The following is a 26,618-nucleotide window of genomic DNA, read 5'->3' as shown; positions in this document are numbered from 1 at the left end:
GGCACTGGGGCAAGATGGCTGCTGAGAAACAGGTTCCCGGTGGCGGCGGCGGCAGCGGGAGCGGCAGCAGCGGCGGTGGACGCGGTGCCGGGGGAGAAGAAAATAAGGAAAACGAGCGCCCTTCGGCCGGATCGAAGGCCAGCAAGGAGTTCGGGGACAGCCTGAGCTTGGAGAGTATCCTGGAGTAGTGGGGCCCGACGGGGAATGACTACGTGTCGATCGGGCGGCGGGCGGGGACTGGGGACTGGGGAGTAGGGATCGCAGCTTGATGTCCTGGGTGCGAAGGCAAAGCTTAAAGCTCGGTGCTCCGAGGGCGAGCGTGTGGCCTGCTGTGAACGCGAACCATCGCGGCGGAGCTTCCTGAATAGGTCGGTGGGCGTCTTCTCTCGCGTGCAGACGCGCCGGAGGAGTTGGTTTCCAGGCTGCCTCGCGCGTGATCACACCTGAGCGCTGGTGACACCAGCGTGTGGCTTCGTGAAACGAAGTAACGAGCGCGAAGCAGGCAGCGGAGTCTCTGAAATAACGCGGGAGCTTGCCGTCTGGACACAGTGACGTTTTCCGGGGGTTGGAGTTTTTGAACTGGAGGTGTAATTCCAGATGGGCGTGAGGACCTTGTACCTCCTCGTCCCTTTTTGGTTATTAAAATACTCCTTTTAATTTTTAGTATTTTTTTAAAAAAAATACAGCCATAGAGAAGCGTTGAGGAAACTGGGGAAAGAAAGCTAAAGTTGTAGATAAAGGCCGTTGGACTTTTCTAAAGTTGGGTACACGATCTTAAACTATTTTACGATTCTTAAAAAGGAGAGCTCGGTCAGGGCTTGCTTTTTTAAAATAAACACTTCAGTATCTCTATGCAAACGAGGGCCTGGTTTGGTTGGCAGGTGCTAATCCGGGCGCGTGCAGCCTCGCAGCTGGTGAGGAAAGTTCGGTTTGGCAGGTGGAGGCGGCGATGCCAGTGGGGAGGGTACACGTCACTTACGCCCGAACCTGCTGGAGTGCGGACATGACCGGGTCCAGGTGTAACTCGGCGGGGACCAGCCCACTCACAGTCCGCCCTTAGAATCCAGCAGCCTTCCGGACGCTGTTGGGGTTCAGTCATCCCTAACGGCTAGTCATGGCCGCCTTTTTTAGTGTGAAAGGAGAAATAGTGAAGGCAGGCAGCTTTTCTATGCGCTTAGCCCTGTCCTCTGGCAAGCAGCTTTGAGAATGGTTTCACTAGCTAAAGCATTTCAGAAATGTGTAATACGCTGTGGTTTGCTACAAAGACAGACTAATGGGGACATGTTTTGATCTCTTTGGGTTCTTGCCATTGTAAGCTTTTCCTTAACGCTGGCGCTAGTTCTTCAGATTATTAAGGAATCCCAGCAGCAGCACGGCTTGCGGCATGGAGACTTTCAGAGGTACAGGTTAGTATCGTGCGCAAGTCATTGCGGAATTTTCAGCCGAGCTTGCCGTTGTTAATATCCTACTTGGTGATATCAGGAAGTATACCTAGAAAGTCTAGCTCTGAACTTCATTGGATCCTCAAAAGATACTTAATTTTCAAATTTAAAGTTTTATTATGAATAAAAAGTGCCAATCTTTTTAACCCTTTTTTTTTTGAAAAAATATATTTTATTGATTTTTTACAGAGAGGAAGGGAGAGAGATAGAGAGTTAGAAACATCGATGAGAGAGAAACACCGATCAGCTGCCTCCTGCACATCTCCCACTGGGGATGTGCCCGCAACCCAGGTACATGCCCTTGACCGGAATCGAACCTGGGACCTTTCAGTCCGCAAGCCGATGCTCTATCCACTGAGCCAAACCGGTTTCGGCTTTTTAACCCTTTTGCCTCACAATAGTGCAGATACATTGGAGGCTTCTGCTGAAATTAATAAGCAGTTAATGGTCATCAGTGTTTTAACTTAGTCATATTGTGTAGTGTTGGTTAAATGCAAAGCTTTACAGTATTTTAAACATAGAAGGGGAATTTCTGGCATTGTGATTCATTGGTAAACTTTTCATAACAGCCTGCACGTTGAAAAACATTTAATACAGAGTCTAAAAACTACAATAGATGCCTAATGTGTAATACAGTTCAGTACTTTGAAAGCAGAAATACCCAACTGTTTCTATATTGTAGATACAGGCTTCGGCTACCTGATTGTTTTAAAAGTGCTACAGAAACGCTAATCTCAGCTTCTGAGGAGTCCGCTTTCTGGTGAGGGCAGCAGCTGGGGCAGATGAGCAAGGTGGGGGCGGCAGGAGCGGAGGTGGCGGGACAGAGTGGAGGGCCCGGGGGCTAAGCTGCTTCAGGTGTTCATCTAGGTGTGGGGAGCCACTGAAGAGTTAAACAGCAGATTTTTATCCCTCGATTTGTTTTTAGATATTAAGAAAATTTCCAAAAACAAATGTAGGGTTGATAGTATAATGAACTCATCACACATGTGTTGCAGTGGTCAACTTTCTGCTCTGTTCCAATTTGTGTGTTTTTTCTAGTTATTTTATTCAATATTGCATTTTTTTTTTTAAATATATTTTATTGATTTTTTACAGAGAGGACGGGAGAGGGATAGAGAGTTAGAAACATCAATGAGAGAGAAACATCGATCAGCTGCCTCCTGTACACTCCCCACTGGGGATGTGCCCGCAACCAAGGTACATGCCCCTGACCGGAATCGAACCCGGGACCCTTGAGTCCGCAGGCCGATGCTCCATCCACTGAGCCAAACCGGCCTGGGCCAATATTGCATTTTTTTAAAGAATATGTTTTTATTTATTGTAGAGAGGGGAAGGGAGAGGGACAGAGAGAGAGAGGAACATCGATAAGAGAGAAACATTGATCGGCTGCCTCCTGCACACCCCCTAGTGGGGATCAAGCCGCAAACCCAGGCATGTGCCCCTGCCTGGGAATCAAACTGGTTACCTCTTGATTCATAGGTCGATGCTCAACCGCTGAGCCAATATTGGCCAGGCCAATACTGCATTTTAATTGGCTTTTTGGTGGTAAAAATATACATAACAACATAAAATTGACATCAGTGTGTACCTTTCAGTCATTTTTTATGTCTTTAAATACATAAATACATTTGTATATGTTTGCCCACAAAATAGTATTTTTGGTTTTCTAGTCCTTTTCTATGCACTTTTTCATAAGCTTGCTCATATTGTATATACAAATGTGTATCCTGCCTTTTGGCTGAATATTATATTGTATGTATTTCTCCCTGCCTATAAAAATGTTCTACACACATGATTCTTATAAGTTGCAATATTACCCAGTGTATATGTATACAATAATTTATTTGCCTTTTCCTTGGAATTGGTTACATATATAATTGCCAGTTTTTTAGGTTTAAAATTTTTGTTCCCATGAATCTGTTCAAACCTCATTGTATTTCTGATTATTTCTTGAGTATAGAATAGTATAGAAGTAAACTGTTGGTTCAGGGAGTATGAACATTTTTAAGGATCATGATAAATGTATCCAAATTGCCAGAAAATTCTTAGCAAATTACATTTCTCCCCATAAAGTATGAGTGTTCCATTTGATTTTTATGTAAAAGGATAAGTGATAATTAAAGCAAAAATTATGAATTGAGGGAGAAGATCTAGTTTATAGATTCAGCCAGACTATTACTTTTTTTAATAAGCTATTCCCTGGTAGCTTTAGGACTAAGATACTACAGTATCATTTAAATATTATTCTGTATTGTAAATTATGCGCTCTATTATTTGATTAAGGGTTGGTAAAATTTTGTATATATTTTTACAATAATTTAGTCAAAATACTTTTACTGTGCATCTATATGTTAGGCACTGTGCTTAGAAATTTGAAAATAAAGTCATCTTTGCACTGAAGGAGTTTATATTAGTGAGACAGACGTCCTGCTCATTCTTTCAAAACCCATCATCAGCCCACTCCAGCGCAGTGTCAGCAAGGAGAGGACGATGACTCGTGTCCTTTACTTGGCATGTGTTTTCTTGGTTGCCATTTTATCTGCGTGACCCTCCCAACTAGAGGATGGGTCCTTTGAGAATGGGTACTGTGTCATCTGTCCCTCTCTGTCTTCTGTGATGCCAGTCAGACTGCCCTGCTTGTTTTACTTCAGCGAATGTTTGCAAGACGATGTGTGGTGGCTATAGAAACCATAAGCAGAACATGTTCAACCTGTGGCCTTACCGCATTATAGAACCTACTGTTGAATGTACTGTCAGGGGGTCTGAGTGACTTTTGTCTGTGGTTTCTTACAGGGGCTACTGTTCCCGTAGACAAAGGCGTCTCCGGAAAACACTCAACTTCAAGATGGGGAACAGACACAAATTCACAGGGAAAAAAGTAACTGAAGATCTTCTGACTGATAACAGGTACTGACTGCTCAGTGCTGGATGCTAAGTACTTTTTACAATGTGCCAGACATTGTTCCAAACTCTTTCATTGTCTCATGTGATTTTTTTAAATATATTTTTTATTGATTTCAGAGAGGAAGGGAGAGAGAGAGAAAGAAACATCAATGATGAGAGAGAACCGTTGATCGGCTGCCTCCTGCGTGCCCCCTACTAGGGACCGAGCCCACAACCTGGGCACGCGCCCTTGACCGGAATCGAACCTGGGACCCTTCAGCCCGCAGGCCAACGCTCTTCCACTGAGCCAAACCAGCGAGGGCTCATGTGGAGTGGGCGTTTTTACTAGTGCTGTATTGTAATAAGGTTCAAGAACTTGTTCAAAAACTGTGGTGGATGGTAACGTTAAAGTCGGTGATTAAAATCTAATCAGTGCTGGGAAAGGTTTCTGGAATGCAAACTTAGTGTCTTGAAGTGCTTGCTTCAGTCAGTAGATCTCAGATGGAATCTGGCCGCACACACGTTACTACAGATGCGCCCCGTGTGTCAGTGCTGCATGCACCCTGCATCATGCTGCTGAGGAGGAACCTGCCAGGCACAGGTACTGGAGGCCTCAGGTCAGTTCCTCAGGCTACAGCCTGTGCGCCAGATTGGTCCTCCTGCCACCTGTCCTTATAAATAAAGTTTTATTGGAGCACAGCCACATCATTCGCTCAGTATTGTTCCCAGCTGCTTTGTGCTACCATAACAGAGTAATTGTGACAGAGACCATATGGTCTACAGAGGCTAAAATATTGGGCCCTTTACAAAGAAGTTTCCTGTGAATGGGGTGATGTCAGTCCACTGAGCCACACCCACCGGGCTCAATGTATCGCCTCCTAGGCTCTGGTTTCTAACTGGGGGACGAGAGAGATGTGGATTCAAAGGTGAGGCCAGACTCTGTGCTTGGACAGCCTCTATTTGCTGAAATTTGGGGGGGGTCAGTCTAGGTTTGCCGTTGAGGTGGGAGCAGGCTTTTCAATAAGAAATATCTGGTGTTGCCCTAACTGGTTTGGCTCAGTGGATAGAGCATTGGCCTGTGGACTGAAAGGTCCCAGGTTCGATTCGGATCAAGGGCATGTACCTTGGTTGCGGGCACATCCCCAGTAAGAGGTGTGCAGGCAGCAGCTGATTGATGTTTCTCTCTCATCGATGTTTCTAACTCTCTATCCCTCTCCCTTCCTCTCTGTAAGAAATCAATAAAATATATTAAAAAAAAAAAAAGTATCTGGTGTTCGTTAGAAACCTGAGGTGGTCCTGGCTGGTTTGGCTCAGTGGATAGAGCGTCAGCCTGCGGACTGAAGGGTCCCGGGTTCGATTCTGGTCAAGGACACGTACCCAGGTTGTGGGCTCCATCCCCAGTAGGGGGCGTGAAGGAGGCAGCCGATCAATGATTCTCATCATTGATGTTTCTATCTTTCCCTCTCTCTTCCACCCTGAAATCAATAAAAATATATTTAGAAAAAGAAAAAAAAGAAACCCGAGGAGGAGCCTGAGTCAGGGGAGCCTCAGTCCAAGGTGCGGATTTTGAAGTCATGGCTGATGCTGTGAGAAGAGCAGTCAGGAGGAGAACCGGGGAGCGCGGGAGAGGGTGCGAGGCCGCAGGCTGTGCCTCGGAGAACGCCTGAGTCTGCTCCTGGCCTTGCCTGTTCAGCTCGCTGCTACTGTCTCTGGTTTAGGTATTTGCTGCTGGTTCTGATGGATGCTGAAAGAGCCTGGAGCTACGCCATGCAGCTCAAACAGGAAGCCAACACTGAACCCCGAAAACGGTTCCACTTGTTGTCTCGCCTCCGCAAAGCCGTGAAGCATGCAGAGGAGTTGGAGCGCTTGTGTGAGAGCAATCGCGTGGATGCCAAGACCAAGTTGGAGGCTCAGGTCAGTGTCTTAGCCTCAGCTTTGCTTTATTGTGCGGACGGGAGACGTGACTCCACAGAACACACGTCCACAGAACAGGGTTCCTTGGGTTACACATGGATAGTCAGGAGAGGAGCAAAACTGGTTTTGGTTGTTGAAGGTGAAGTTGGTATCTCTTGTTAGTCCTCTCCTGAGGATATGTTTATGGGTTTTAGAGAGAGAGGAAGGGGTGGGGGCGCAGAAGAGAGAGAAACATGTGAAAGCGATCGGTTGCTTTCCATATACGTCCTGACCGGTTATCAAACCACAACCTGAGTATGTGCCCTGACGGGGACCCACACCTGCAGCCTTTGGTGCATGGATGACGCCCCAACCACCCGAGCCACCCAGCCAGGGCGGCATCTCTGGTTTTTGAGCTTTGGTTTTTATTTTATTTTATTTTTTGAGCTTTGGTTTTTAATAATTGGCCCTCACTTTGAAAGAAAGCTCATGTTTCTTTTGATATGTAAATGGAAATTTTTCATCTTCTATTTGGAAGCGTTCAGAAAATAGTAATTTTTTAAAATGCATTTATTTAAAAGAGATGGATATTGCAAGTTTACATTCACCTTTTTTTTTTAAAATATATTTTATTGATTTTTTACAGAGAGGAAGGGAGAGAGATAGAGAGTTAGAAACATCGATGAGAGAGAAACATCGATCAGCTGCCTCCTGCACATCTCCTACTGGGGATGTGCCCACAACCCAGGTACATGCCCTTGACCGGAATCGAACCTGGGACCTTTCAGTCTGCAGGCCGACTCTCTATCCACTGAGCCAAACCGGTTTCGGCAACATTCACCTTTTGATACTTACGTGATAGCCCAGAAGCTGGTTTTAAGTAAAATGAAGACAACCAATTCCTTTATTTTGAAGTTCTCTCCTGGGAAGTAAATGAATCAACAAATTCCCTGTGTATCTCCTTGGATTAGTGAGAAGCTGTTCTCCTTTAAAGTCAGCCTGGATAGCTGTACTCTGGAAACCCAAGGTGGCAGGACATAGCGGAGGTGAGCTCTTGCCCTGCTGCTCGGGGCTGAAGCAGCTTCTCTCCCTGCCGCCCCCAGGCTTACACGGCGTACCTCGCAGGGATGCTGCGGTTTGAGCATCAGGAGTGGAAGGCTGCCATCGAGGCTTTTAACAAATGCAAGTAAGTCCTCCGCTCCGAGGCTCTGGCCAGTTTCACTCCAGGCCGTCCCCTGCCTCGAGCTGCAGATCAGGTGACGATTGTTTCTGTGCAAGTTGGTACAGTTTCTGGTTTCTCTTCCTTTCAGAAATGTTCCTTATTCTCGTTCACTCTCAGGACCTGCCCGTTCTGGTAGCGGGAGAAGGCCTCAAAGTGCTGTGCTTTGTTTTTAGCCAGCGTGTTGCTTGTGCGCTCACTGTGTTAAAATAAGGCTGCTGTGAGACCGCTGCTCTTCCCTCGCAGAACTATCTACGAGAAGCTCGCCAGTGCTTTCACAGAGGAGCAGGCCGTGCTGTACAACCAGCGCGTGGAGGAGATCTCGCCCAACATCCGCTACTGTGCCTACAACATCGGTGAGGGGCTGCGGCGAGCCCTGGTGGGGGCGCGTGGTCCGTCTCCGAAAAGGTGGGCCTGTCAGTCAGTCAGCTCAGATCGCAGGAGGCCATGCCTTGCTTGGCTTCCACCCTGCGTCTCCTGAGCCCCACGAGCTCCGGGCAAGGACTGGAGTCACTGCACGCGCTGGCGCAGGGCGCGCTCCTTCCTGTGGGAGCTGAACCTCGTGGTTTTGGAGAGAACAGACCAGTCCCTTCACCGTTTCCTCTCGTTCTCAGGGGACCAGTCAGCGATCAATGAACTCATGCAGATGAGACTCAGGTCTGGGGGCACCGAGGGGCTCCTGGCTGAAAAATTGGAGGTAATCTAGTGTGTACGTTTTTTGTGAAAGTCTTTGGTTTTAAAAAGTCCAGAAAAAAAGCAATCCATAATCCCATCACCCAATATAATTGCTATTAGTATATGCATATTTCTATCTTTTTTAAGCAAAACACTTTGCATTTAGTATTTTTAAGTATTCAAGTTCTTTGCCTGTTACATTTATTTTCTAAGCAATACAGGCTCATAGACAAAGTAGGAAATACAAACGATGGAGGAAACAAGGTCACGTGCGTTGCCACACACAGACTTTTGTATGTGTCCGAAAAAGGCGTATGTTTTAAAAATGGGATCTCAGTGTGCAGTTTAGTAACGTTCTTTTACAATATGTCACATGTGGTTTTCCCCTTCAGTGAATACCTTCCACATCATCTTTTGATGGCCACCTGGTGCTCCTTTAGGCCTGTTTTATTTGACCACTTCAGTGTTACTAAGTGTTAAACAGTATTACCATGAATAGCTATGTCCGTATTCTTAATTATTTCCTTAGGATAAATTTCTAAAAGTGTAATGAAATATTTTAGAAGCTTTTGATACATATTGATAAATATTTTACGTTTCTACTAATTTACATTTCTGCTTGTGGTGTATGACAGATATGCTTTCCTCCTTAACCCCCTTATCAGAACTCACTCAGTGATGGTCTTTTTAACCTTCTGTGATGTCTTTTTAATATTTGAGTTTCTGTACGCTGAGATACATGATCCCAGGAGGAATTCAGATATAAATTTGTGTGTACTCTGTAAGGTATAATATGTTGGCTATAGAAAGAGACACATACTGATTTCTCTTTATTTCCCTTGGTCACTCATACCCATCAGCTAAAGCTTTAACTTCCGATACTACTTTCTAGGCATTGATCACTCAGACTCGAGCCAAACAGGCAGCCACCATGAGCGAAGTGGAATGGAGGGGGAGAGTGGTCCCGGTCAAGATCGACAAAGTGCGGATCTTTTTACTGGGATTGGCTGACAACGAGGCGGCCATCGCTCAGGTAGGGAGCACCCTCCTCTCTCCTGTCTGTTTCTGAAGAGGTGTGTGTGTGTGTTTAAAGTCACCAAACAAAAGCTTATCTTTTTTATTATTATTATTGTTTAAAGTATTACAAATAGTAGTACGTGTCTCTCTTTTTTCCCAATTGACCTTCCCCTGGCCTCCCCTACCCCCTGGCCCATGCCCTCACCCCACTTCCAGTGTCTTGCGTCCATTGGTTATGCTTATATGCATGCATACAAGTCCTTCGGTTGATCTCTTAACTCCCTTCCAACCCTCCCCAGCCTTTCCACTGTAGTTTGACAGTCTGTTCGATGCTTCTCTGCCTCTGTGTCTATTACAAAAACTTACCTTAATGCTGTTGGGTATTTGATAACGGTCTCAAGATGAACCCTCTTGAATAAAATTATTTTAAAAGCTAAGTTTATAGAGGAGATATTATGTGTAAAGGGCAAAGACATTGATGGCGGCAGCCGTCAGCATACACCTGGCAGCAGTGGAGAGGCGGCCGCAGGTAGGGGTGGCTTTGGGCCCAGCAGGTGGAGCAGCGGCTTCACTGTCGTTTTCCTCTCTCTGACCTCTCGCCTAGCCTTCCAGCTGAAGGGCAGCCTCCTGTTCCTGGGCTTTCTAAGGAGAGCCTCGCTAAACCAGAATATCTTGTTGATGTGCGGTCTGTGTAATACTCATGCAGAGCTGCTGGCCGACATAATTGTGGCCTGTTTGTGGGTGTAAACAACCAAGTGAGTTTCAGGAGATGAGATCCTGGGCTCTTTTTTTTTAAAATATATTTTATTGATTTTTTACAGAGAGAACAGGAGAGGGATAGAGAGTTAGAAACATCGATGAGAGAGAAACATCAATCAGCTGCCTCCTGCACACTCCCCACTGGGTATGTGCCCGCAACCAAGGTACATGCCCTTGACCGGAATCGAACCCGCGACCCTTGAGTCCACAGGCCGACGCTCTATCCACCGAGCCAAACTGGCTAGGGCAGATCCAGGGCTCTTGGTTTGCACAAGCGATTAGGCACTTTCTGGACCTCCTCCTCCGTATGCAGCGAAGAGCATCTTTAAAAAGAAAAGCCAGGCCGCTCAGCACGTCCGCCATCTCCCAGGGCCCTGGTGTTTCTCTCCTGAGACTCCCCGCAGCTGGGACCCCGAGTGACTTGCATGTCGGGCGCTTTGTCAGTTGTTCCCATGGGTTGTTTTAAGCCTCCAGTCTTTCCAGTGACTTGTTCCAAAAGAGCTACTTCGACTTGAGGACAGCTTTCAGTGGTGGAATTTCTTTGTGCCTCAGCGTTACGTGTTGTCTCTCGAGTTTTCCTTTATTTGCTAAAGGACAGAAGACTAGAACAGTGCTAGGAAGTTTTTTCCCCTTAAACTAGGAGACTGAGAAACACTTGGAGAGCATTTCCTGGCACTGGAGTGTAGCAATATCTCTTCTGGACTAGGGCTCTGGTAGCAGCCGCCGTTTAGCCTATGTGATCGGGTTAATGGTTTTGTTTTAAAGTGACGCATGCGGGAAGAAAAGAACTGCCATCGGTGACAGCCAGGCAGGAGTTCTGGCTAGAACGGGGTGGGGGAGGCCCACGGGGCAAATTCAAGGGGGGCTCCTAGGACTGGGCCACAGACATATATCAGATAAAGGACAAGAAAAGCTAACATTTATTAAGTTTTAAAAATTATTCAGCTTAAAGTTTAGAAAATATAAATGGTGTTTTAAAGAGATTGATCTGTCTCACATTCCTCTCACTTCCATTGATATTTCACTATAATAAAAAGGAAACCGGCGTACAAGTCTTCCTTGTATTCATGAGGTGTACTTTTTACTTGTTGGAATTACACTGAGGTCTGATTTTATATCCTGTTTATTCACATTTTGTAAAGATTTTTCATGTTCTTATCAATCATTTCATAAAACTTTAAAAAATGCCCGGTGGTCACCTGGACAGAGACCCCACAGGGGAGCAGAGGAGGGTGGTCGTCTTCCTTACCGTCCCGGATACACTGCTGCGTGCTCCTGCCTGTTTGTCTCCAGCCCCACAGGGGGGCAACGCTCATTTTACAGATGGGAAGCGGGCCTCAGAGCTGTGTCACTTCCAGCCGCAGATAGAGGGGAGCCTGGCCTTTCACTCCAGGCCCTTTGGCTCCCCTCATGTTCCTTGGCCTTTCCCACGTGTCCTGTTAGAGTCGCAGGGGGCTGGGAACAGGACCGTGTCCTTGGCTTTGGTGAGTGGCTGATGGATGTCACTCAGTGCCCACAGCAGCATCCTGGGCCTGGGAACGGCTCCAGTAGGCACAGCCGGGAGTGAACCCAGGTCCTTGCAAAGGCATCGTCTCCATGCAGCCGGTTAGTGGGGGGGCAGGTCTCCCGCGTGGGAGAACTTATCTTTCTCCTGTGTTTTACACATAATTAGAGATGAAAACCTTAGTTGGGGAGGCCTTTTGCCTTATTTGTATAATAATTCAGCTTCGGCTAAACTAGACCAAATGAGGACATTTTACACCTTGGAGATGAGGGCTCTTCACCTCGGTGTCTCCCGACCTACCCGACACTGGCGTTTGCCACCCTCAGGAACTGGGATGCAGGGTTCAGAGGTCCCGTTCTCCACTTGCTTGGCAAGGCTTTTATGACTTGAGTACTGAAGCAGCAGCGTACTGAGAAGCATGGGAGGAAGAAATAACTCAGGGAGACGAGACGTTGGACTGAAAAGACTGGAGCCGAGAGTGAATCCGCGGCCAAAATCCAGTTGCAAAATCCTGAGTCTCAGCCAGGCTTTAAGTCTTCACGTCTTCCATGTTGTCTCACTTTGTAACTCCCTTCTATTGGGCCCCCGTCACATGGGTCACCGCCGACTTGTCCCTGTGGCCGATCGTGAGGAGCTCTTTGGGAGGGAGGGCAGGTCTGACACAGCTGCGGGTTGGATGGCTCTCAGCTGTGGTTATAATAATTCAGCTTCGGCTAAACTAGACCAAGTGAGGACATTTTACACCTTGGAGGTGAGGGCTCTTCATCTCGGTTACTATTTTAATGTTTGAGTGGAAAGGAGACCATTTATTCTGCTCTTTTAAAATCTCCCTTTACCAGATATCCCTGGTTTTCTCTAGACCTCAGTGGGCTGGGTGAGGTGTGGTTCCGTCCCCTGGTTCTCCCATGGGTGTGGTGGGGAATGTGGTCAGACTTGCCTTGTTTGTCTCTTAGTCACACCACCACCTTCCAGCAATTTTTGTAGGCAAGTGAAAACGGTCTGTTTTTAATAGGGGGGGGGGGGGTGTCACTAGTTCAGGACATACAGCAGCCGGTTTTGCTCTGTACCAGTGAGCCTGGAGAGGTGACCTCAAGCCACATCCTGGGACGTTTGGAGTCGCTCTGGAATATGTGCACAAGGGCTAGTGACTAACGCCCTCCTGGGCCTGAGGTTGCCCTGGGTCGCAGGCCCACCTCGTTCCTAGGCAGGGAGTGGCCACGTGTTCGGAGCACCTTGGTTCAGCCACAGACTTGGGAGGTCTGCGTGTGCGCTCTGAGGACCCCGCTCTCCGTGTAGAGAGGCCTTTCTTGTTCCTTTGTCCTCTCAGATGATCTTAGCCTCCAAGACAGGTTCGTAGAATAAAAGTGTAAAAATGAAACATGCTGAAAGCCTCCTGTTCGGAGACGTTTGCCCGCCCAGAGGAGTGGTCTCTGGTCACTGCCCAGCTGACCGGCGTCCTCCCCTCAGATCGGCTCTCCCCTTCGTTGTGGTCTCCCCCTTCCTAACAGTCCCAGGGGGCGTCTCGCTCTGCTCCGCACCTGCTGCAGAGGTGCCGCCTCCCCAGGGCGTGGAGGGGACCTGTGCAGTGAAGAGGCTCAGCGGTGTTTTCATTTTCTCTGTGACCCTCCCTGCAGGAGGGCGACGGAGCCTGTGCAGCCGGTAAAACGAAGGTGACCCTTTTCTGACTTACACACCCGTTGTCCCAACCGCGAACCCTGCCCGTCTTTAAAAGGGTGTTGGTGGCGTAATTGCTGGGGTGGCTGGTATCGGACTAGAGCGGGAGCTCACCCCGCTGCTGAGGAGGCGGCTCTGCTCGGTGTGGTTGCTGCCAAGTCTATTCACAAATCTTTTTTTTTTTTTAATATATTTTATTGATTTTTTACAGAGAGGAAGGGCGAGAGCTAGTTAGAAACATCGATGAGAGAGAAACATCGATCAGCTGCCTCCTGCACACCCCCCACTGGGTATGTGCCCGCAACCAAGGTACATGCCCTTGACCGGAATCAAACCTGGGACCCCGCAGTCCACAGGCCGACGCTCTATCCACTGAGCCAAACCGCTTTCGGCTATTCACAAATCTTACTCCAATTAAACGATTGTACGGCTGCCCCGTTCCACAGGAGTTTTACTTAGAAAACTGGCCAGCAAGTTGGGTTAAATGGTTACAAAGAGACCGTAACCCGAGGTGCTGGCGAGTGCTTTGTATGCAGTGTTTCTCCAGAGCCCGCTGTGCAGACCGCAGCCGCCGGAACCGTGGCTCAGTTGAAGTTGATGAAAACCTCAGGTGCTCAGTAGTCACCTGTGGCTACACCTGCCGCACGGACGGCGTGCGGGCGTTTGCGTCCTGGCTGGCCATCCATTGGACAGGCCGCTCTAGGTCCCGGCGGGTGGCGGGTGGCCGTGCTGGCCTGTGTGGATTTATAGAAGGACTGTCCCCGATTGTTCCTCAGTCAGGAACAACAGGGGTGTCAAGTGACTTATAAATAGAAAGTATGTTTGATTTATGTTGGGTAACTCACAGGGAAGTTTTTTCCACACTGAAAACTAGGAAAAACATAGCGCTCTTAAGAGAAGAAAAGATTTTTCTTTGAGCCCCTCCCAACCACCTCTTACAGGAGTGGGCAGTCCCGGCTTTTCTTCTGGGCTTCCTTAGAGGTCAGTCGGCTGTTAGTTTCTGTGGAAATCAAACATGATAATGGAATGCTGATGTTTTCGTGTCACAGTGGGTCTGCCAGTAACACAGGTCACCTCCTTTCTGCCTTTCGCCCGTTCCCACCTGCTCAGTCGGATTCTTTAGGACAGTAATGCGGTGTGGCAGGTATTCATTCAGTTAATGAGTCACCTTCGCTTTCCCCAGCTGGCGAGCAGTGGGTGAGGCCCTGTGCTGTGCAGACGGTCATGGGGAGCAGGCTTGCCCACCTTGTCGGCCCGAAAAGGCTCTCAGCAGAGCCGTGTGGACTGTCTGAGGGCAGCACCTCGGTGCTGAGAACCTGTGTGAAGTGCAAGAGAAACCATGTCTGATTGGCGTCGCTCAGTCCCGTTACCCACTTGCTCGCACCCAAACGCCATCCAGTGTCAGCACGTCTGTTGGTTACGTTCGGAGGGTAATTCTGCTGGCACCCAGGGGGTTCAAGGCCGTTTGTTCTGGAAGGAAAAAGGGAAAGAAACCTCTGGCCTGCTTCAGTTGAAGGAGCAGCGCCCAGATCTGGTCCGTAAGGCCCCCAGGGAGGCCGGTGCGGGCTGAGCAGAGGGGGAGCGTTGGACGGAAGTGGCAGAGGTTCTGTGATCGGAAACAGTTTGAAGCCTCTGTCGCCTGACGGACAGTTTCAGGTGGTTGGACGGGTGCTTCTCAGTACGCGCACTTTCTGTTTCCACCTGAAGAGTGACGATGACTCCCAGAAAGATCTGACGTGGTGTGGGATAGTGACAGCTGAAAGCTCTCTGGTTGGGGCACTTTTTATTGGGTGTATAATGGGGGAATCGAAGCACTGTTACCCCCCCAACCCGCCCCCCCATCAGAACACTGCTTCCTCAGAGGAGAGTCAGTGTCTCGTTCTGCCTTTGTTCAGGCTGAGAGCGAAGAGACCAAGGAGCGCCTGTTTGAATCCATGCTCAGCGAGTGTCGGGACGCCATCCAGGCCGTGCGGGAAGAGCTGAAGCCGGACCAGGTAGGACCAGCAGCGGAGGGCGGGCTCTTGCTCTGGGCTGGGGTCCTCCTCCTCCTCTGGGGCCCATGCCCAGGTGGGGTCCCGGGGGACTGAGTGCATTGACTCTCAGCCACTGTTGTTCTTGGGGGAGCTCGGCTGACAAGCAACAGAAGCCTCTGGGCTCCATCAGGCTGAGGAGTTCCCCCTCCTGCTTCTCCTTATGGTTTCCTCTGTCACCTGCTAGGCCTTTGCTCTCCAGTTCATCTGTCCAGGAAGACCTCTCCAGCGCGCCCTTTTTTAATAAAACCACTGTGGCTCACTCAGCGTCTGGGAAACCTCACAGCCATGTGCCTCTTCCTTCCCGTCACCAGACACTCTGCTTCCTCTCCCTGTGCAGTTCTCGCCGCTGGTCCGCCGCCCCTGTTTCTAATCAGTGCCGCGATTCCTCTCGGGCTAGAGCAGGGGCTCCAAATGTTTATGCTGGTGGCCGCCCATAAGTCACATGGAGCATTTACCTCTGATGTGTTTATTTGTAAATTACATACCTTATTAGTCAACTGATTTGTAACATACAAAATGCATTAAATTTTTTTTTTAATTAGAAAAAGAAGATCTAGATTTCTCCTTAGACCCACGCTCTTCAGGTTGTGTGCACCGCACTTTAGAGACCGTGGCCTCGCAGGCACAGTGCCGACTCCCTGAGCTGGTGTAGAGCCTTCCCCACCGCTGGTCCCAGCCTCTGTCCAGCCCTGAACTGTGCTGCTTCCCTCGGAGCCCTCTGCCTCCGCTGTCTGCTCACCGTCGCCTTCACATGCCTCTCCCACCTCGTGCACGCCTTCCCCTCTGCTCCTTCCCCTCCTCCACCTGCTCATCCTTCCGCTCCCTTCTCACACTCCACACACGCCTGTTTGCAGGGGCCAGATCACAGCTCACCACCTCTGTGGAGCCTGCTACACCCTCCTCGCTCTCAAAGACCTCTCCGTTTTCTACGTATCTAAATGTTCGATAGTTAATCAAGAATTGCCATTTAACGTTTGGTGTATTGTTTTATATTTACCTTTTTGTTTTCCTCAAGATTGTAAGCATCGTAAAAGCAACAACATATTTTCTCCAGCATATGTCACAGTATGTTGGGTATAAAATGTTCAATAAATATGTGTTAGGCTGTAGCCACCTGTCTCCCTTTCCCATGAAGCTGCTTTTGCCCTTCCCTTCATGCACTTAGCAGGTACATACAGAGCCCCAGCCTCCTCCTCCACCTGGAATTCACAGCAGTCGAGGGACACCTCCCAGATAGGAATATGGGGACACCAAGGTGCATTCGTGCCCCATTGCTGCTGTAGCATTAACTCACACTCGGCAGCTTTTACCACACAGATTTGTTATCTTAACAGTTCTGGAAGCTGGAAGTCTAAATGGGTTCCTTTTGGAAGCTCGGAGGATCCTAGGGGAGAACTCACTTCTAGTTTTCCAGAGAATGCATTTCCTGGCTTCTAGAAGCCACCTGCATTCCTCGGCTCATGGTCCCTTCCTCCATCTTCAAAGCTCTCTCTGACCTCTGCCTCCATCTCACTGTATCACCAACTCCCCTGCCTCCCGCTTATAAGGAGCCTGGATTGCATTGGAGCCCCGATATTCTAGGCTAATCAAAAAGCTCTTAACTTCACCACCTCTTCATGCCTCTCCCGCCATGTGAGAGAACCGCTTCACAGGTTCCGGAGTTGGGATGTGGACACCTTTGGGGTTATTACTCAGCCAAGCACACAAGGCAGGCGCGGACAGCACAAGGGGTCCAACTCGGGTCGAAGGCCCAGACCCTAACTGAGCTGTGACATGGGCTGTCTGCCCTGCGTTAGTGCCGGGGCCTGGCTCGGGGGAGGAAGTCTGGCTGGCTTCACTCTGAATTCTCTCCTCTCAAGTCCTGTTTCCAGGTGCCAGTGGCCACTGACTGACCGTCGCCGAGCACATGGCCAGTAGAGCCGCTGTTTGAGGAGCTTCCGGGGCGCGGGGGCCACACACGGCATGAGGTGCCAGAGCCCAGGGGAAGGCCAGCTGAGTGATCTGTGCCTCTTTCACTTTCTGCAGAAACAGCGAGATTTCAGCCTGGACGGGGAGTCGGGGAAGGTCTCTAACCTTCAGTACCTGCACAGGTGAGCTGTGATGTTTGCTTGCAAGCGCTGTGAATGCATCGTTGGAACGAGAGCAGTATGATCTGTGTATTGTTTCCCTCCTCACCCTGAAGTGAGGATACTTCCCTCCCCTCCGACTCCTGTGTGGCTTTCTCACTTCTGCGCTCATGTCATTTCTAAGGCTGATTGTGTTCTCTGAATGTTGTTTTTAAAAATCAGTGTCTCATTCCAATTTTGTGATCAGGAAGTCTCCTCTGTCTCTCGGGCGTTAATAACCATGTTTTTAGGTTTTCTGCTCCCTGCAAAGTCAGGTTCTTCTAAGTTGCTTGTTTTCCCTGTTGGTTTTGACCTCTTCTGTCTTGTTAGAGTTTAAATGTCTGATTCGCCCCCCGTGAAGCGTGTGGTTGTCTGGCGGCAGCTCTGCGTGCTGCATGGGGCTCGTCCGCTTTGGGCTTCACTGCAGGCAGGCGTTCTGGCTCTGTCCTTCCACCGTGGACCCGGCTCCAGTCTTGTAGGGTTTTGTCTTGGGCAGGTCGGATCCCCAGAACGTCCCCGGCTGCTCTTGTTCCGGAAGCTGAGTGGGTGGAGGAGGCTAGGAGGCCGGTCAGCACTCAGACTGACAGGCCCTTGGTCCCCGGTTCATGACGGAGTCCTTGACGCAGCCGTGCCTGTGCCCCGGCCCAGGCCTCTGGTGTCCTCTCCCAGGATGCCTCCCGGCTTCTGCTGGAGGAGGATGGGAACCTTGAGGCCTGAACACTTCTTACCAGGTTTCTAAATGGCTACTGTAAACCCCAGATACTAAAGGGCCTCACCGGGTGGTCAGTTAAAGTGAGCAGGCCCCAGGCACAGTCTCTGGGACATGCCACCTGCACAGCCATCCGGCGCGACGTCCCTCACTCTCTGCGGGAAGCCGTCACGGAAACATGCCTCCCTGTAGTGGAGCACGTCACACCCGCAGCCGGCGGGCCGCACGCCTCGTTTGACATGCTAGCTGCAGTGTGAGTGTGGGCCAGGCGTGAGCCAGTCCTGGGCCAGGAACGGGCTTGCTCTCTGTGGTCTTCGTGAGGACGCCTCTGGGACTGGTAGTTCCGCGCTCCTTAAAGGAAGAAACAGGCTGTAACTGAGACTAATACACATTCTGTCAAGTGGTCTCAGCTGGTCCCCTGCATGTCTGCCCCTGAGCGGCAGCCGGCACTGAGGGCTGAGGACAGGCCCTCCCCCTGCGCTTCCCCCAGGCCCCTGACCTGAGGTTCTTCTCAGAGCTCAGCGTCCTGGGCGTAACCTGAGCTGCCATGTGCTGCATTCCAGCTACCTGACTTACATCAAGCTGTCCACGGCCATCAAGCGCAACGAGAGCATGGCGCAAGGGCTGCAGCGGGCCCTGCTGCAGCCACAGCCCGAGGATGACAGCAAGCGCTCGGCCCGGCCCCAGGACCTGATCCGGCTCTACGACATCATTCTGCAGGTGACCTGGAGGACGGGGGCACGGCCTGGCCTGGGCATGGCTGGACACCCAGTGCCTTCGCTGTACATGGTGGAAGGGTGGTGACAGCCAGCAGCCGTGAGGGTCTTGGTAAAAGACAAGAGCGAGAGGTCTTGTTGTACCACTTCAGTGACTGTGCCCCTAGCATTTATTTATTGATTTACTATTTTTAAAAATTGATTTTTGAGAGAGGAAGGGGGTGTAGAGAGAGAGAAGCATCAATGTGAGAGAGAAACAGCTATCAGCCGTCTCCCGCTTGTGCCCCAACCGGGAATTGAACCCGCCACCTTTGGTGTTGGGGACAAAGGCTCCAATCAGCAGAGCCACCCGGCCAGGGCTGTGACCCTGATGCTTAGACGTGTTAATGTGCGAAGACAGGGAGCCCAAGGGGTCACCGAGCACTTCGCCTGCGTGTGATCCTCGCCCATGTGCTGTGGCGCGTCCTGAGACCAAGGCCACACAGTCGCAGCCCCTGGGAGCTTGCCAGGGAGCAACATGATGAGACATTCACACACACAGGCGTCCGTGTGGACGCCAGACGAGCAGGCCGCTCTGGAAGGAAGGTGCAGGGCGGAGCCGTCCCCTCTGGCTGAGCTGCTCCGAGAAGGCTCTCGGGGTCGGTCTGCACTGAGTCGGACAGGGCAGGTGGCCCTGGGTGTCAGAGACGATGGAGGTGACACAGGTGTGGCTGCTGCCAGGTCACTGGACTCAGACTCCCCCTTGATTGAAGCCCAGGCTGTCATTTCACCTCGCCGGTCTATGGGGCCGCAGCCACCTCCTCATGAGCTTTCTTTGTGCTTCTCGTGCAGAATCTGGTGGAGCTGCTCCAGCTCCCGGGCTTAGAGGACGACAGAGCCTTCCAGAAAGAGATAGGCCTCCGGACCCTGGTGTACAAGGCCTACAGGTAAGGACGGGCGGGCCTCTGCCCGGGAGACTGGGCGCTGGCTGCGGGTAACCTGCCCATGATCAGAGGCCAGCAGCCAGCATGTTCAAGCGAAGTCTCAGGTGTGGCTGGCGGTTCCCAGGGTCCTTGTTTGCTCTTGGGTGACTCAGGGCAGCCAGAGAGCACACACTAACCGTCCTCTCCCCCCCACTCCCTTCCCGTGGAAAAGGACGGTGCCGGGAAAGGGTCAGTTAGCACCAGGCAGAGCCTGCGCTGAAGCTGGGGGAAGGCGGGCTTCTTGCTTTTCTAAACGACTTGTGTTATTTGAACTTGGATGCGGGCTGTGTAGCAAGAGCGGGTCTGGACAAAATGGCCACCTGGAGCCCTTCTTTTTCTGGCCCTCACACCCCCGCACTCTGACTCCCCAGGGTGCCCTCCTGGCCCCGGGGACCCTTCGTCCTGTCGGGCCGGCAGCCTCAGGCTCTGGCCCCGGTGGACTGGTTCCCAGGAGGAAGGGGATTTTGGACTTGGTTTCTGAAACAGATGAGCAGAGATGAGCGATGTGACCCGAGGTGTGCGGAGCTGGCTGGGGTTTACATTGGGCCCTCCCTGGCCCTCCCTGGCGGGGAAGGTGCAGTCAGCCCCGCAGACCTGGACAGGGAGAACGTGGGGTCTCCCGGGCAGCGATCCTGAGGTGAAGAAACCTGTTTCCAAATTGAACATTGAGCCCTGCCGGGCAGCTCAGTTGGTTAGAGCCTCGTCATGATCGGCCACGGTGGTGGGTTTGATCTCCTGTCAGGGCACATACAAGAATCAGCCACCAGTGAATGTATAAATAAATGCAGCCGCAAATCAATGTTTCTGTCTTCCTCCCTCCCCTCTCCCTCTCCCCCCTTCCTCTCCCTCTCCCTCAAATCAATTTTAAAAGTTTAAGTTCAGCCTGAACTCAAGGAGAGCCCTGCCCGTGGGGAGCTGCGCTCCAGCAGCCTGTGCCTTTCCCGCCCGCCCTGCAGGTGTTTCTTCATCGCTCAGTCCTACGTGCTGGTGAAGAAGTGGAGCGAAGCCCTCGTCCTGTATGACCGCGTCCTCAAATACGCAGATGAAGTGAGTTCCGATGCCGGGGCCTTCAGGAGCAGCCTGAAGGTGAGTCTCCAGGGGCTGCCTGTGCTTGGGGTGGGCCTGCCCGGTCAGCCATGGGAGCTGCGGGCCTGAGGAGGACCAGGTCCAAGAAGGGAGGCCATTCCTCTGGATGGAGTAAGCCTGAGGCTCGGCGGCGCCTGGCAGTGGCCTGGGCAGGTCTTTAGAAGCGGATGTCTGGAGTCACGTCCCTCTCCGGCCCCCACACTGCAGGACTGACCTTGATTTACTGCCTCTGGGGAAAGAGTGGGTGTCTGGGTCGCACCCCCAGAGGTTCTGATTCTAACGGGAGGGATCTGGGTTGAGCCTGGGGTTTTTAAAGTGATTTTTACACGCAGCCAAGTTGAGGACAGGTGCCGAAGCCTTTCCCACACCGTGTGCCTGGGCCGGCGGCGGCAGTGCCTGGCCGTGCGCTGGGAATGCGCTCAGGCCCCGGCCTCTGCGTGGAGACCTGCATCTCAGCACGACCCGCAGGCGACCGGTGCGCGTCCAAGCGAGCGCACTGGCCTAGCGCTGGGTGGTGTGGTTTATTTTACCGATGGGAAGAGAGCTGGCTGTTTAAGCTCGTGACTGTGGTGATGCAGATTCCTGAAGCACCGGCTGGTCCGAGGAATCCGTGTGTATTTTATGAGCAGAGACTGTTTAGAAAAGTGAGCGAAGGTTTATAATAAAAGCGCTGGTACGAACAGACTCCGGCTGTTTGCTCAGCATCGCCCTCAGCATAAAGCTGGCCTCTGCCTTCAGAGCGCTTGTGCCTTGGTCACCTCCCCAAGACCTGCTGTGGGGCCTGTCACAGAGCGGGGCGGGGGTCCTGGAGCAAAGGCAGCAGCTGGGAGGGAAGACGTTGCGGGCGGAGGAGGGGTGGCCAGCCTGACCAGCCTCACAGTGCCCTGTCGCCCAGGGAGGCAGAGCAGCACGAAGGCTCCTCCCAGGAGAGAGAACACGTTTTACAAACGCCCATCCTACTCGTGTGCCCGTGGGGTGGGGAGTGTCTGGGCCTAGAGGCGCGAGGGATTCAGTGGGATCCTCGTATAGCGTCACTGTGAATACTGCTGAGGGAGAGACCCAGGCAAGAGAAGGGCCTTGTGCTCCGCCAGACGCCCAGGGTGGGTCCCAGCTTCCAGCCCCTGGGGGTGTGGCTGCACATTACTTGGGCCCTCTGTGCTTTAGTCCTACCTATAAAACGGCAGGTGCATTCATAGTGTATAATAAAGACATTTATTAATACTATCATTAGTCGCATTGTTCCCGGGCATTATTACCTAATCCATGGCTTAGCGTTCCGTTAGGACCAGGCGAGTGTCTCTCAAGGGGAGAAGTGCTCAGAAGTCTCAAGTCCCCGGGGAGATCAGCGGCGTGGCCAGCTCAGGGGGTTTGGTGCCTCTCCGGCCGCCGGATCGTGACTGCGGCTTCTGGTTCGTTGCAGGACCTGCCGGACGTGCAGGAGCTCATCACGCAGGTGCGGTCGGAGAAGTGCTCGCTGCAGGCGGCGGCCATCCTGGGTGAGTTCCCCCCCCAGCCCCTCCCGCGGCGAGGCCCCCCCCCCCCCCCACTGCGCTGTGAGGATGGAAGGGGTTGTCTGGGTTAATCCGTAAGGTTATTTTCCCCGCCATCACCTCTGTGCATTAAGGCATCCAGTTACGTGGAAGAAGCTAGAGGGACTGTCGTACTGTCCCTTCTGCCTAGTCGTGTCGCGTACAGTGTGCGGGCTTCCCGGGCTGGCGGCACCGGGCTGGGCTTTCCCGTCAGCTCTGCATGGCTTCTCAGCAGAGTCTGGGCCCAGGAGGGAGAGGGCTGACTCGCCCACAGGGTGGCCTCTGCTCTTGGGACGAGAGCCCACACGTGTGATGGGTGTTGCTTGTGACCGAGTTTGCTCCGTCCCCATCCTTACGGAATCCCTGTGGCCTTCCAGATGCAAGTGACCCCCAGCAAACAGAGACGGCCTCCCAGGTCAAGGACAACACGGTGAGCCTGGAGGGGGGGGGCACTTGAGGAGTGAAAGGAGGGTTCCTGACTCACTAGGGATGTGCGCTCATTGGTAGAGGGGACCCCTCATCCTAAGGACATACCTGCTCCCTCCCTTTTACTCAGAAACCTGGCAGCTGCCTGTACACGGCTTGTCAGGTGTCATCCCGATGGTCCCACCTAAGCTGAGGGACTGTGGTGCGAGGAGCACCCCTGCTGGGCGTCTGGCAGGCCCATACGTACCCCAGTCCCAGCCTGCCCCTCTCTAACCGCAGCTCTTTAAATGGGGGCACAGGAGAGGAGTGGGGACCAGGTGAGGTCACACCTATAGGCCCTGAACTGGGCGCTCCACACAGTGAGCCCCCTCCTGGTCTGTGGTTCACCCCGATCCCTCCCTTGGACTTGCCTTCCAGCCTCTGGTTGAACGGTTTGAGACATTCTGCCTGGACCCTTCCCTCGTCACCAAGCAGGCCAACCTCGTGCACTTCCCGCCCGGCTTCCAGCCCATCCCGTGCAAGCCTCTGTTCTTTGACCTGGCCCTCAACCACGTGGCCTTCCCGCCCCTGGAGGACAAGTTGGAGCAGAAGGCCAAGAGCGGCCTCACTGGCTACATCAAGGGCATCTTCGGGTTCAGGAGCTAACCAGGCTCCTGGGGGCAGGGGGAGCCGGCCCGTCCGTCTTGTGAGGAACCCCAGCGAGTTCCATGGTGGTAGATGCGGGTCCGCCCTGGCCCAGGGCGCGGGTGGAGCCCTCAGCCCTGCGTCCCTGTTCTTGTGTGTCTGTGCTCTTAATCCTTAACCACGCGCGGGAAGGGCACCCTGTGGTCTGGGGCGCGTGCGGGGTCCCTCTGTCCGCCTCCTGGGGGCCACTGCCCGCTGGTCCCGTGTGCGCGGCGGTTGATTTCCTTCGGCCGGTATGTGTTCGGGGAGGAGTTCACACCAGGCACGGAAGGGGTTCGGGTGTTCTGTCCCGCCCTTCAGTGCGGGGGTTAGAAACAAGCTCCTCGCCGTGAGCACCCAGAACCCCTTGAAAAGTCTGTCCGTGACGCACGCGTTGGCGGCGTCTCCCCAGTTACGGCGGGCCTCATCCCCTCACCTCCACGTGGAAGTTAAGTTTCAGAACAAGCAAAGAGCTCTATTTTTAGAAGAAACGTGTTACAGTCAGAAATGATGAAAACAAATCTTATATTAAAAGGCAAAGATGTTGGAGACTCTGCCCGTTTTTTCACGTGCCCCACTCAGCCCAGGCCCGGCCTCTCCGTGGGACGTGCCCCTGACCTGCGTGTCAGGTGGACCCTGACTCCGGGCGGGGGGTGTCCGAGGTGAGATGAGCACGTCAGACGGTGTCTGCAGCTCCCAGGCTGTCATCTGTAGCTGCCACCATATTGTCCTTAGTCATTCTTTATTCCTATCATAGCATCACTAGTAAGTCGCGAAGGCAGTGTGAGGGGTGTTAGGTGATGGAAGCTTGAGCTGTACCTGAACCTCTGAGTCCCTTTGGAAATGGAAACAACCCACAGGGAACGGGGAACGTGGCTCGGACTTGGCGCCGACTAGAGCAGCTTGAAGAGGAGGTTGATCGCTTCGGGATCTGAGCGCATTCTTACAAGATGGACTCCCACCGTGGGCACGACGGGCCTCCCTCCCAGGGAATTGCAGAAGCCGGATGGTGGTGGGAAGACGCCGGACTGCTCGTCAGAACTGCGTACTCCAGGTGCTCACACGTGACCTCTCCTCCCCCAGGATTTGCTTTGGGTCAAAGAGAATCTTTTTTTTTTTGTAATTGAAAGTTTCATGGTCTCTGCCACACCATTTGGGGGATCCTCCCTCCTGAAATACAAACAGTGAGTGTAGGTTGTGGTCTTGGTTTTTGGTCCCCAACTCGGGGCTCATGGGGCGGAGGGAAGTCGGGGGCTTTCACCCCTTCCTCGCCCTCCAGCTCCCAGTGGGCTGGGGTCCAGGGCCCGCATCCCCCTCGCCGCCTTGGGCTGACTGGTCACCGCCACAGGCTGTGCTCCGCCGCCAGGAGCGTCCGCGGCACTGGGGGCGGGACGGGGCTGGAGAAGCTGAGGGCCGGCCGTCGCCCTGGTCGCAGCTCCTGTGTGTTTTCTGTCTCGTGGCCACACTAGGAAGTCCCTGCCTCCTGGCCTCTCCGCTGGCTGCTCTGACCAGCATGGTGTGGTCAGCCAGCGGCGCTGGGACAGGACATGTTTGGTATTAAAGGACGTGTTTGCATAAGAGGACAGCTGGCAGGGCCTTCTGCCCTTCGCGTGGGCTCCCTGGATGCTAGACAGGCTGTGTGGTGGGGGACGGGGTGCCAGAAACAGGGCCCATCCCGCCCACAGGCCCAGGACACGGCTTCCGCCCCATGGGGACGGGCTCAGTCAGGCCCCGGCCGATGGGTTCCAGAGCGAAAGCAGCGCCCGGGGTCCGCCTTCCCAGGGAGCAGGCGACGCGGGGAGGTCCAGGTGTGAGGAGCGGGTGTGGGTTCCGCTTCGTTCCCAGGGCGTCTTTCCTGCTGTTGGGGTGCACGTCCCCGCCCAGGACGGGCTGTGGTTCGGCAGCAGTTGGGTCCTGTAAGGGTCTTCTGTCTCCTCGGATCAGGGAGGAAATTCCATTCCTCTGTTTTAGGGCATCCTGTGGGCTGCCGCGTTCATGTTATTTCCCACCTGCTGGTGAGGTCGTTCCGATCTGCAAAGCACTGGCCGTGGAGAGCTGCTTTATCATCACATAATGCCCAGCCAGGGGTTGAAACGATAGTTTGGCCACGTTTCTCCGCCCTTACCCTGTGGGTTCCGTTCAGAAAACATCGTGAGCACTGGGACTGGGTTTTCTCTCCCTTTCACATGCCTTGTTCCGATGTCCTGTCTTGTCTCGGTTTTCCATTCAACCAGGTGAGATTCTGGACTCCCTGTTTGAAAATGAGACTACTGGGCTTGGTTTGTCTCCTTCACCTGCTGGCACCCGGCGCCTTTCACTGGTGTGTGGGGTGGCAGCCTGGGGTGGCGGGGCCCTCCACCCGCAGCGGCCCGGACCGGCGTCCGGCTTTGCTCCCGAAGCGAGGCGATGGCGCGCCCTCTGGGGGAGGCCGGGCCGGCCCGTCCCTGTCTCACTGGGGCTGATGTTTCATGCTCGGCGTCACCCCGTCCACGCCGAGCTACAGCTCACAGAATCTAAACAGCACGTTGCTCCAGCCTCGGGGAGCTTGGAGCCTTCAGAGGCCTAGGAAAATGTCCAAAGATAGCAAAAATATGTGTTGCTTCTAAATTTTTGTTTTGAAGATACTTGTTGCTACAGAGGAGATGGAAACCAGGTTTAGCTGTAAAATTTATCTCTGTTCCAAAGCCAAGATAAATTGGGAACTGCCCGCATCCTGACATCACCGGCTGGAAGATTCCAGCCTGGTGGTGTGTGGCTGTCAGACCACGTGGGGGTGGGGCCAGGGGGAGCACAGTGTCCAGCACGGCCCCTGGCTGCAGGGTCCACCTCCCCGTCTGGCACAGTGACTGCAAGTGTTCAGCCAGCCAGGTCCGCAGTTGGTACAAGTTTAAAAAAAATAGAATCGTCTTTCTAGTCGGTTTGGCTCAGTGGATAGAGCGTCAGCCTGCGGACTGAAGGGTCCCGGTTTCGATTCTGGTCAAGAGCACCTGCCTGGGTTGCGGGCTCGATCCCCAGGAGGGGGTGGGCAGGAGGCAGCCGATCAATGATTCTCTCATCATTGATGTTTCTGTATCTTCCTCTCCCTTCCTCTCTGAAATCAATAAATATATATTAAAAACAAACAAAAAACCACAGAGACTATCAAAGTCTCCTCCTTAAAAAAAAAAAAAAAAAAAAAAAGAATCGCAGATGACTGACACGGATGGAAGAGCTGTGGGAGCCGGTGTCTGACCTTCCAGCGGGTGAGACCGGTCTAAGGGCCAAGGTGTGTGTGCTTTGGCTCAGGGGGCAGGGCGGCCACAGCCTCGGCGGCTGGCCGTTAA

The 26,618-nt window shown here is 52.5% G+C and overlaps 1 protein-coding gene across 1 annotated transcript; it reads left to right on the top strand.

Moving 5' to 3' along the window:
* SRP68 (signal recognition particle 68) lies at positions 1-24,484 on the top strand. Its single transcript, XM_059671297.1, has 16 exons — positions 1-174; positions 1,340-1,406; positions 4,236-4,349; positions 6,044-6,239; positions 7,322-7,404; positions 7,684-7,793; positions 8,052-8,134; positions 9,005-9,145; positions 14,962-15,060; positions 17,125-17,189; positions 18,477-18,633; positions 19,461-19,555; positions 20,548-20,677; positions 22,098-22,173; positions 22,584-22,636; positions 23,050-24,484. The coding sequence occupies exons 1-16, from the start codon at positions 15-17 to the stop codon at positions 23,275-23,277; spliced, it is 1,857 nt and encodes a 618-aa protein (XP_059527280.1). The 5' UTR covers positions 1-14; the 3' UTR covers positions 23,278-24,484.
* The last annotated feature ends 2,134 nt before the right edge of the window (positions 24,485-26,618 follow it).

Source organism: Myotis daubentonii, chromosome 16, assembly GCF_963259705.1.
Source record: "Myotis daubentonii chromosome 16, mMyoDau2.1, whole genome shotgun sequence".
NCBI classification, from domain to species: Eukaryota; Metazoa; Chordata; class Mammalia; order Chiroptera; family Vespertilionidae; genus Myotis; species Myotis daubentonii.
This window is presented reverse-complemented; position numbering and strand designations above follow the sequence as displayed.

Excerpts from the sequence above, each read along its gene's own strand:
- SRP68 (XM_059671297.1), top strand. The coding sequence starts at position 15 with ATGGCTGCTGAGAAACAGGTTCCCGGTGGCGGCGGCGGCAGCGGGAGC. Across the intron at positions 175-1,339 it reads GGACAGCCTGAGCTTGGAGA|TTCTTCAGATTATTAAGGAA; the intron begins GTATCCTGGAGT and ends CGCTGGCGCTAG. Across the intron at positions 8,135-9,004 it reads TCCTGGCTGAAAAATTGGAG|GCATTGATCACTCAGACTCG; the intron begins GTAATCTAGTGT and ends ACTACTTTCTAG.